At 44.7% G+C, this 10886-nt stretch overlaps 1 protein-coding gene across 7 annotated transcripts in view; it reads left to right on the top strand.

Annotated features, from left to right (window-relative positions):
• The first annotated feature begins 1362 nt into the window (after window positions 1–1362).
• The window catches only part of LOC105512109 (RNA-binding protein 4), a 33205-nt gene continuing 23681 nt past the window's right edge, over window positions 1363–10886 (top strand). For 3 of the 7 annotated variants that reach the window (XM_011942411.1, XM_011942412.1, XM_011942413.1), the window contains exons 1-2: window positions 1363–1499; window positions 2444–2867. In XM_011942411.1, the coding sequence (XP_011797801.1) occupies window positions 2456–2867 (412 nt within the window). In that variant the 5' untranslated portion in view covers window positions 1363–1499; window positions 2444–2455. Of the gene's footprint in view, window positions 1641–2443; window positions 2868–6517; window positions 7209–9102; window positions 9540–10886 lie in introns of those variants that run through there. The other 4 variants (XM_011942409.1, XM_011942410.1, XM_011942415.1 and 1 more) reach the window with 4 other exon arrangements.

Here is a 10886-nt window from a genome sequence, read left to right as displayed (position 1 = left end):
TTTGTATTTTTAGTAGAGACGGGTTTCACCATGTTGGCTAGGCTTGTCTTGAACTCCTGACCTCAGGGGATCCGCCTGCCTCGGCCTCCCAAAGTGCTGGGATTACAGGCGTGAGCTACCGCACGTGGCCCTCGTGTTGGGTTTTAAAACCCACTCTTTTTTTCCCCCCAAACTCTGACTTCACCTTTCTCTTCATGAAACCTTTCTGTTTGGGGCATGGGTGGTGGTGAAGAAGCTGCCTTGGATGGTGGTGTGTGGTACTTGTGTCATCTTCATTCCTGATGATCCCTTTCCTCATAAACTGCACTGCTTTTAGCCTGTTTTGTTCGTGTTTTAAGTTCTTCCATCCAGTCCCTGCACTCCACCTTTTAACCCTTTTCAAAAGCTGCTTTGCAGAGGGTCTTGACTAAAGTTACTTGCTTTAATGAATATGGGATTATGTGAAGCAGCCTAAGGATGAGAGAAAACAAGACAGCAGCTGGACCCTCTGGAGAATGTTACTTTGTATTTTCTTTACAGCTGGTTGTGACTAAGCTCTTCCCTCTAAAGTCGGTTCTAAGGGATTAAAACAGCCCTGGCTGATGGCGCCCAATAAAATAAAACAAAAAAACCTTTGCTGCTCCAGTTTTTTCTCAGGGTGGGGTCGGGGTATACTTTCAATCTCCATGGTCACAGAAAGGACTCTTCATCGCGGACCCTGGGAGGCTGGTTCCCAGAGGGAACTTGTCCTCAGCGTCTCCTGGACAGTGCAGCCTTCTGCTGGGCCTACTTCTGGGCCATTACAGAGGTCCTTTCACCACTTGTGAGAGGTTTGATTTTGGGGGAGCTCCGGGACTCTCAAGGATACAGTGTGGACTACTGGCCCAAGGAGAAGGTTGGTTTCCTGAGGTGGTGGTGGTGGTGGGCGGGAGGAGGGTGTTTTTCTTACCTGGCTGTGCCTGCATAAGCTATTTCCACAGCGTCCTGGCCGCGAGGGGGGTGGTGCTTGGGAGGTTAGAGGGAGACAACTAGAGTGAACGGCAGAATGGAGCGCGGAATAGTGTCTGGCTGTGCACGTGGCAGTGGCGAAATGTGGAAGCTTAACGAAGTTGGCGCCATGAAGCTAAAGACTGCTACCCCAGGGCTCTAGCTCGCTCCGCCTAATGGCGGGCCGCACCCCGCCGGCGCAGCCCACGTTTGTAGGTCCGCCCTCACGCTGATTTCTTGCCCAATCAATGAGTTTGGCTTCGCGAGGTTGGTGCCCATTGGCTTTCGCATAAAAGCTCTGAGGTTACAGACGTTTCCACCTCTTGCCGGCCTCTCAGGTAATTGGCGTCCGCGTTAACCAATCAGGAAGAGGATCTGCGGGAACGCCGGCCTTTTACTTTATTGAGTGGCCAATCCGGTTGTAGGCTCACCTCCCCCCTCTACCCAGAGCCACTGCTGCGGCCGCCGCCATTTTAGCGTTTTGTCAGAAGCGTCCGTGCCGCGAGGAGGAGGCCCTGCTGGTTTCCGTGCGGGTGAGACTGCGAGCCCTTCCATTGCCTTTCTTGTACTCTGTTAAATTTTCTCTCACTCCCTTGGGATTCGGGGGTGCCCTGGTGGGGTCGCAGCCTCCACACCCGTCACTGAGAGCCGATCTCGGTCCTCGGCATTGCGCGGTAAGCCGGGAGCAGCCCTTCCCCCACCGCCCCCTGAGAATACCTTGCTTTTTTTCCCCCACCCTGCCCCGCGCCCGACGTGGCTCCTCTTGGAAGCCTCGAGATTTCCACTGGGAAAACCCCTTTTCCCTTATACCTGGCAATTACGTCCCTGTTTCGAGAATTTCTCGGGCTGTGAGACATTGTCTGGTTAATGAATCTGAAGCTCTCCTCCGCGGCCACGCATTTCAGTGTTCCGCGGGAGCTCGGACGGTGCCCCGAGAGAGGCGTTCCCCAGTCCAGTACTTCCTTTATCCTCCACTCCTCGCTGTCTGATCCGAGTCGCGCGTTCACTACTTCCAAAGAAAACTCAAATGTAGCTATTGCAAGACCCATTTCCCCGGAAATGATGGCTGCTTTGGTTACTACTTGAGGAAAAGCCTGTTGATAATTTCAGGCAGGCAGCAAGCCTAGTAGACTTTGGTTTTCTGTTGCTTTCCTAATGGATAGAAAAGCCCAGTACCCCCATCTCTCCATATGCTGTTTTTCATGCACATTTCTGTTGGAACGTATCAGTTCTTACTAAATCCTTTGTCTACTAAGGACCTCCCTATTGCAGACGTCTTCTCATTCTTACAGGTTCATGGTGGCTACTATAGCAGGCCCTAGTTCACTCCCACTTCCCTTTGATTATATTGTGTGGAGGTGTGTGTGCGGGCGGGTGAGAGAAAACTGGAAATATACATCAGAGTGAAAATCGTTGTTTTTTATGAACTGATGTGGGCCTAAGGTCTTTTGTCAGAAATCTTGTTTTTTTCTCCCAGGCTCTTGTCAGGATGGTGAAGCTGTTCATCGGAAACCTGCCCCGGGAGGCTACAGAGCAGGAGATTCGCTCACTCTTCGAGCAGTATGGGAAGGTGCTGGAATGTGACATCATTAAGAATTACGGCTTTGTGCACATAGAAGATAAAACTGCAGCTGAAGATGCCATACGCAACCTGCACCATTACAAGCTTCATGGGGTGAACATCAACGTGGAAGCCAGCAAGAATAAGAGCAAAACCTCAACAAAGTTGCATGTGGGCAACATCAGTCCCACTTGCACCAATAAGGAGCTTCGAGCCAAGTTTGAGGAGTATGGTCCCGTCATCGAATGTGACATCGTGAAAGATTATGCCTTCGTACACATGGAGCGGGCAGAGGATGCAGTGGAGGCCATCAGGGGCCTTGATAACACAGAGTTTCAAGGTGAAACACCCTCTTTGGGTAGAGGGCTGAACACAAGGCTATGTGCAGAAAGTGGTTGGATGCATAAAAGGAGAGGTTTGGTAAAGATAACAGCTGTTGGCTGGCTGATGGTGAAGAATTAAGTATGGGTAATGGACTTCTTAAGATGTAGAACGCATGGGACTTAGAGACTTTACCTTAGGCAAATGTCGCCTGGAGAAAAACCACTCAGCTTTTATTTGGAGCCCCTAAGGCTTTTGTGCTCATAAGTGCAGAAATCCTTTTCTCTGAAGGCTTTCTGAGTTACTGGGTTGTTTTTTTGTTTTTTGTTTTTGCTTTTTTTGATAGTAGAGCACAGTTCAGAGTTCCTCACTCTGAATTTATTGCCCTCAGCATAGGATCAGAATTACGCATTTTACATGAAGAACCTCGCAAAAACATGTCAAGCAACACTTTTATAGGAGCAGAATCCTTGTTAAGTTGTCCTACCTTACACAAACTCTTAAAAGAGTTACAGCTCTTGTTGCTTTTTTATTATACCTGTACCAAGGGGTTGTGTTTTGAGTATAAGGCTACTCTAGAATTAGAAGGTTGATTTTAGGACTACTTGGGGAGGAGGCACTGGGATTTCAGGGGCAGTAATGACTGTCTTTTCATTGGTTTGGGGGGCTGGACTTTATAAAATTTTGGTGAATAGAGCACTTAGATTTGTGTTATCTTAGGAGTCTTAACCAAATGAATTTTTTGTGCCTGGAGGGCAGCATGGGTGATGATGTGGATTGTCACTTCATTTGGAAGCATCTCAAATCCCCAACATTTTGAATACCTACATGTTGCTCAAAGGAAATGCTTGTTAGAGCATTTTGGATTTTGAATTTTCAGATTTGGGATGCTCAACTGGTACGTATTACGCAAATATTCCAAAATCTGAGGTCTGAAGCAACAGTGGCAGTTCAGGGGTGGTAATCATGGTGAGTTGCTATCTGAACTCTTCTCTCACCTCCTTTGGTTTCCCAGTATCAGAAAGAGCAGTGTCCTTTTTTAGCTTAATTAAGCAGGACTGAACAAAAATTTAAAAAATTAAAAAAGCTTTATCCAAATTATGGAGTATTCCCGTGACTCCTTGCTATATATTCCAAACCTGTGTTCTGACAATGTAGTGGTGGATTCTGTTTCTGAGTACTCCCCTCGTTAAGAGTCATTACTGCTGCCTTTGGTGTCCATTTCCCTTAAATTGGGCTTTTTTCAGAGCTGAAGGTCTGATCATTATTTCCGCTAGTAATGGGTACCCTGTGTCGTGGGCATTGCTGTGCATTAGTAAAGAAAAGTGGGCCGGGCGCGGTGGCTCAAGCCTGTAATCCCAGCAGTTTGGGAGGCCGAAACGGGTGGATCACGAGGTCAGGATATCGAGACCATCCTGGCTAACACAGTGAAACCCCGTCTCTACTAAAAAAAAAAAAATACAAAAAATTAGCCGGGCGAGGTGGCGGGCGCCTGTAGTCCCAGCTACTCGGGAGGCTGAGGCGAGAGAATGGCGTAAACCCGGGAGGCGGAGCTTGCAGTGAGCTGAGATCCGGCCACTGCACTCCAGCCTGGGCGACAGAGCGAGACTCCGTCTCAAAAAAAAAAAAAGTGACACAGGTCTCTCAGGTCTAGTTTGCTTTCTTTTTTTTAATTTGCAAGTGGAGAATTACTTTGTCAACAAGTTACTTGAGAGCAAAGGCTGCTCTTGTGAGAGGGTTTGTGGTGTGATACCTAATTTTTGGACTATTTGCCACACTGTAGCCCAGTCAGAAGAGGTGGTGTCTGCTTGTAGCAATTAGGTTTAAGGAGAGGACAGTGTGGTCTTGATTCAGGACAAATTATCCTTATATAAAACTCTGGGTGTCTGAACCCTAGGTCCCCTGACACTAACCTTTGCTTAGTTATTTTTATCTTATTTTATTTAATATTGGCGTTTTTTATTTCTTAACGCTATTCTGGTAGAGTTATAGATGTATATTGATGAGTGGTATTAGGGTAGTCTTTTTTCTTTTCCGTTTCTTAGTGTTGGGTATCTTCTCTATTGCATGCCCACTTAAAATCTCTTTTAGATATACTTAAAAAATTAACTTCTTTTTCTGGCATTAGAACCAACAGATCCTTAGATCAAGGTATTTATTAATGATCTTTTTGTCTGGAATGTGCACAGTTGGTTTCTTAGTTGCACTTGTTTTCTCTGGTTTTGTTAGGTGCCAAAGTGGCCCACTGGGGAAATGCCGGAGACAGGCTAGCGCTTTAAGGCACTTAAGTGCATAATTGCATATCTACTCTCTTAGTAACCTGCAACCTAAACTTCCCAGCGGTGTAGACCTTGATATTTTGTTCCTTCCATCCCCATTTCCCTATTGTGTTTTCTGGTCTCCCAGAATCTAACATTGATTTTGCGGGTAAAATTGTGTGTTTACCATTTTCTCTAATGTCAGAGGATCTATCTGTTGACTCTCCCTTGCTTTTGACCATTTACTCCTTTGACAGGTATATGTTTAGGTGCATCATAACCAATTGCATTGGGAAGTTTTTGCAGAATTTGGATCTCTTCGGAATTTTGCTTACCAATAAGCTGGTAGATCATGTTAGGTAGAAATTGCTTCTGTAGAGACTTACTAAAACTTAGTTTTAACTTTTCTAGAAAAGATTCTGCTTTTATTACATTTTCAGAAGTAATACTTTTCATTTCCACAATGCAAATTTTAATTTTCAGGAAAAATATTAGGCGTATGTTCTTAGTTAGGCTCTCAGGTAGTTTCAGGAGAATTACTTTAATTCTGCTTAAACTGAGCAGTTTGGTCCACTGACTAGTATAAGTAGTTATTCTCCATTTTCCTCAGCCACCTTTTCTTCCATGGTTTTTACAGTATTCTAAAATTTCAGGCATTTGAGAACAATCTGTCCTGTTTTTGCCCTGTTTGCCTTTGACCCTAGTAGAGGGTCACTAAAATTAACTACCAGATTGTAAAGAATCCATGTTACAGCGATGATCAGAACCAGCAGTTTAAAGGGCCCAGTTAAGGGAGAAGGCTGTCCCTCAACTTGTGCCCCTCAGTCTCCCCAGTTAATGAGGGTTTTTCCAGAGATGTACTTTGAGATTTGCTTGTCACATTCAGCCGTGGATTGAGTCTAGATCATTCTTTAATAGTGGTAATCACTGGAGTCTTTTATTCCATTCTTCTGAAGTTTTTGAGGAGGGTGGAGAACTGGCCTTTACTTACATTCCCTTGCTTAATGAAAATCCATCTTGCTGGTAAGGATTGGAGGTGTCAGAAAAAAATTGGGCACTCTTTCTTTCTTTGACTTCTTTTGACTTTGAGCCGCTGTTTGGAGATGATTTTTACCTGCAGTTACTTGGCAAAGGATGAGATTATTTTGAGCAAGAGTAGTTTATTTCTTAAGCATTTAAACTATTGTTATAGCTGGACTATTTCGTCACCTAATTGATCTTTGCCTGAAATCAGGTCATTATACTGAATCTATAAGTTGAGTCTTTTTTTTTTTCCTTTTTATCTTTTGGTAAAGATGAGTCCTGCATTAGAATTGCCTAGATAAAGCCATTGCTATGACCAGTGTCTGGGGTAGGGGCTGGGGCTGTGAGTAAGAGTGATAGCAACCCTTCTTGCGTCTGTTTCTTCAAGGCAAACGAATGCACGTGCAGTTGTCCACCAGCCGGCTTAGGACTGCGCCCGGGATGGGAGACCAGAGCGGCTGCTATCGGTGCGGGAAAGAGGGGCACTGGTCCAAAGAGTGTCCGATAGATCGTTCAGGCCGCGTGGCAGACTTGACCGAGCAATATAATGAGCAATACGGAGCAGTGCGTACGCCTTACACCATGAGCTATGGGGGTTCATTGTATTACAAGAACGCGTACGGAGCGCTCGATGCCTACTACAAGCGCTGCCGTGCTGCCCGGTCCTATGAGGCAGTGGCGGCTGCAGCTGCCTCCGTGTATAATTACGCAGAGCAGACCCTGTCCCAGCTGCCACAAGTCCAGAATACAGCCATGGCCAGTCACCTCACCTCCACCTCTCTTGATCCCTACGATAGACACCTGTTGCCGACCTCAGGAGCTGCTGCCACAGCTGCTGCTGCAGCAGCAGCCGCTGCTGCTGTTACTGCAGCTTCCACTTCATATTACGGGCGGGATCGGAGCCCCCTGCGTCGCGCTACAGCCCCAGTCCCCACTGTTGGAGAGGGCTACGGTTACGGGCATGAGAGTGAGTTGTCCCAAGCTTCAGCAGCCGCGCGGAATTCTCTGTACGACATGGCCCGGTATGAGCGGGAGCAGTATGCCGATCGGGCGCGGTACTCAGCCTTTTAAAGCTTGAGGTGAGAGGGGTGGGGTGTTCCTTCTTCTGGTTTTGCCATCCCTCCTGCAGCCTAAAGGGCTCCATTTAGGCTGCCCTGCTTGCTTGCTTTTGCAGGGTTAGGGTAAGGTTACTAGGGTGGCTCACAGGCTAGAGAGAAGTCCTACCTGTTTAACTTTAAAATATATAAGAGTTCCTTGGCCCTCATGGCTATTTTTCAGGGCTTCTGGTAGTGAGAGTCAATTTGATTCTATTGGTGCCTAGAAAAATAAAGAATGATGTGCTGGTGAATCTTGGGTCACCTATGTACTATGCTATAATTGAACCTTACCTGGGGACCCACACGTTCAGGCTCAGGTGTTTTGTTTCTTAGAGCCTTTGTTAAGTTTCCTAGGTGTGCGACATTCCTAAGTTCTTCAAGTTTCCTGTTCTGTTTTGTGCTGTGTGAAAGTTCTGATATGACCCCTGATGATAAAGTCCATAACTGTAGTTAACTGGTCATCACTGCTCAGGTCCCAGTTACTAAGAAGACTACCAAAATGGCATCATCTTAATCTTGAAGTGTATTTCTGACATTCCTGAACGGTTCAACCCTTATGAGTTTTATAGAACTTATTTGATGGTAAGTTGGGGTAGAGAGAAATACAAAACTTATCTTTTATAAAGTTCCACAAAGAAGTCTGGGCATAGATGCTAACACCCACCTTCTTTGCCCAGCTCAGATTTATTCCCTGAATAGAGTGCCCACTCCATTGCTTTATCTTTCAGTCTGTCCTGTAACAGTCCAGCCTGTCACTTAGGTTTTTTTTTTTTTAAGTAACTATTCCCACAGTTCTAGTTTTGACATCATCTACTTTCTCAGGGTATATGTTTAAGTATGCATGCACACCTGTTAATTTTACTCCTTTGGTGACGTTGAAATCCGGGGTTGGGAGCTTTGCCATAAGCAAATCACTCCCTTCTTCATCTTCTCACTAGCTGTTTTGGGCATTTAATACTCTTGAGCCAGCAGCTCTACCCTGAGTCCCCTGGCTTTTTCCACTGTCTGTCATAGATTTTGAGCCCCATGATCCATTTGGCTCTACTTGAATATATTCTCTTCTGATACTTGCCAGCTTTGGGCTCTAGGTGTTTGAGATTATTGTTGTGCTTAAGGGTAAATCTCAATGCCCTTAGTTTTGAGTAGCTCCCAGTGTGTCCCAGACATTATGATTGATCGTTAATTATAGTAACTGTGTGAGTGATAGATAACTGTCATCTTTACAGTTAGGGCAGAAGGTATGTGACTTTCCCAGGGTCATTGAGTAGGCAGTCACTGATTGGGCTGGAAAAGAGACTTCAGTGACTTGATGGGTAGCTTATACATGCCCTTCCACACCTTCTTTACAAAGTTAGTTTCTTCCCTAGTTGGAATTGGATGTCCTCAGGTCTTAAAACTTGTACAGTTGATGCTACTTTTATTTAGACTTTGAATGATTTTTAACTCGGACCTTGGCAGTAACTCCTAGATAGAAAATACTGTTGTTTTTTTTTTTTTTAAAAAAAAACCTCAGGGAGCTAATTGGAACCTTTCCATTTTTCCTGTCCTCTGCTGACAGCTTGTGATGTGGAATTACCTTCTCTAAGGAATGCTAATGTTAACATCATCAAGAGCAATGGAATGTCTCTTTGCCTACTTTTATGAAACAAGATTTGCTATTAATTTAAGACCTTAGTCTGAGATTGTTTAGACTCCCCAGTTATTCTCTGGCCTTCAAGCTCTTTCCATTGTTAGAGATTACTGTGATACTGGGGAAGGGTACAAGTAAACTTAAAAGGAGTGTCAAGTTATCAGACTTTGTAAAGATGTTGAAGTTTTTAATGGGAAAGCCCTTTTGAGCTTTGCTGTAAAGCCGCTGTATTGTGCTCTCTTTCAGGTGGGATGTGTGTGGGCTGAAATTCCGAGCTGCGGTTGTGCATGAGAATACACCCTTCGTGGTACCCCATCTCCGGGACGTTCTCGGCTCTGTGCGTTCAGTCCCTCAGGAACCATGGACCTTAATTTACCTTGCTAAGTTCAGACCTTCTCTTCCTTTCCTTTCCTTTCCTCTCCTGCCCATTTTCCTGTTCTTCTGTCCTTCAAAACTTCTGTAGCTTCCCATTCATGTTCTGTTCTCCCAGCAGGCCTCATTGTGTGCAGAAACTGTGGTGGGGGCTGTGCTGTCTCCTCCCTGCCTCCTGCGGCTGTTGGATTTGGGAATGACCTTGGTGAGAGTCTCACTGCTCCAGGGTCTCTTTTTGGTCCAAAGGCTAGACCTATAGAGTTGGATCACTTTTTTTCTTTCCGGTGAAATAAATGGTTTTTCAACTTAGGGTATGTGTGCTTTGAGAGACTTCTTGCTTCGGCTTGTTTGGGGGTTCATTTGTACCTTGAAGGGGAGGGTATAAAGTTTTAAGATACTCAGCTTTGGGTGAACGTCACTGCAGTTATTTTGTTTATTGCAAATAGGACTTGTAGGTGCCAGAGGAAAGGAGTTATACAGAAGCCCAGGTAGGCAGCCTTATTCTAATGAAGACTTTTCCCACTGGTCCACCTTTGTTATAAAACCAACTACTTTTGGTTTAGAGATGTAGGTCTTCTCTTCTAGAGAAGCAGTCACTACCATTCCAATCACCCAGTCAGTATATCTAGCTTAATTTCCGGGGATGAGGAAGTCAGCTTTTGCTCTTTGTGCCGTGTGAAAAAATGAAGCTGTGGCTCCAAGAGTACTTTGCTAACTGTAGGCCAGTGACGTGTTGATGCCTTTCACCATCTATTTGTTTAGCTCTGCCAAAATCTAAAGAATGCCTGAATGTCCCACTAGCACCTCATTACTTGGGTTTATAGCCTTTAAATCATAGGCATGGAGAAATGACCCAACATACAAACTTTAGATACCTTGTTGAATGATGGGGCTAAGTGCAAGTACTGCCACCTCTTAGCCTCATGTTTTTCTTGAAACAGTTACTTGTCTTCCATATGTTTGCTCTGTACCTTCTTGTTCCAATTTCTACAGATACAGGACTATGTCTTGTTAGAGCATTTCTCAGAATCATTCAGCAAATACTGAGCACCTACCGTATGCCCGGCATTACTCTTTAGGGAAGTCAGGTTATGATGATGGGGAGATAAGCTGGTCTTAGATGGTTTCTTAGATTTTTTTTTTTTTTTAATAATTGCTTCCTCCTGTTGGATTTTTTCTAATCATGGGATGGTCAAGATTTGAACAGCTCTAGACAACATGTAATTTATTGGATATTTTTGTATGTGAAGCCTGTGCTGGGTGTTTCATGTGTTCTCATTTAATCTTCCCAGCAAATGTTTTTCTGTTACTTTTTTCCTTTCCTGGCTGGGTTGGTTCTCTGCCATTTCTCTTGGATGGTCGTACATACCTACTTTGGTTTCTTTTTCTCTAAAGGACAGACCCACCACTGAACGCCATTTTTACTCTGTCAGTATACCCTTTGATCTGACAGGTAGGGTTGGCAAATTTCAAACATTGGAGACTTAACAGTATTTGTTGATTTAACAAATATTTTATTGAATGATAGTCTGGAAAGTGGTGTTTTAAGTGTTGGGCATATATACGGTTCTGTAGCTTCTATTCTGAGGGAGGAGAAAATGCAGAGAATTCTATTTAGATGGGGATGGTCAGTGAAGGATTTTCTTTTCTTTTCTTTT

Source organism: Colobus angolensis, unplaced genomic scaffold (assembly GCF_000951035.1).
Source record: "Colobus angolensis palliatus isolate OR3802 unplaced genomic scaffold, Cang.pa_1.0 Scaffold21, whole genome shotgun sequence".
Taxonomy (NCBI): domain Eukaryota; kingdom Metazoa; phylum Chordata; class Mammalia; order Primates; family Cercopithecidae; genus Colobus; species Colobus angolensis.
This window is presented reverse-complemented; position numbering and strand designations above follow the sequence as displayed.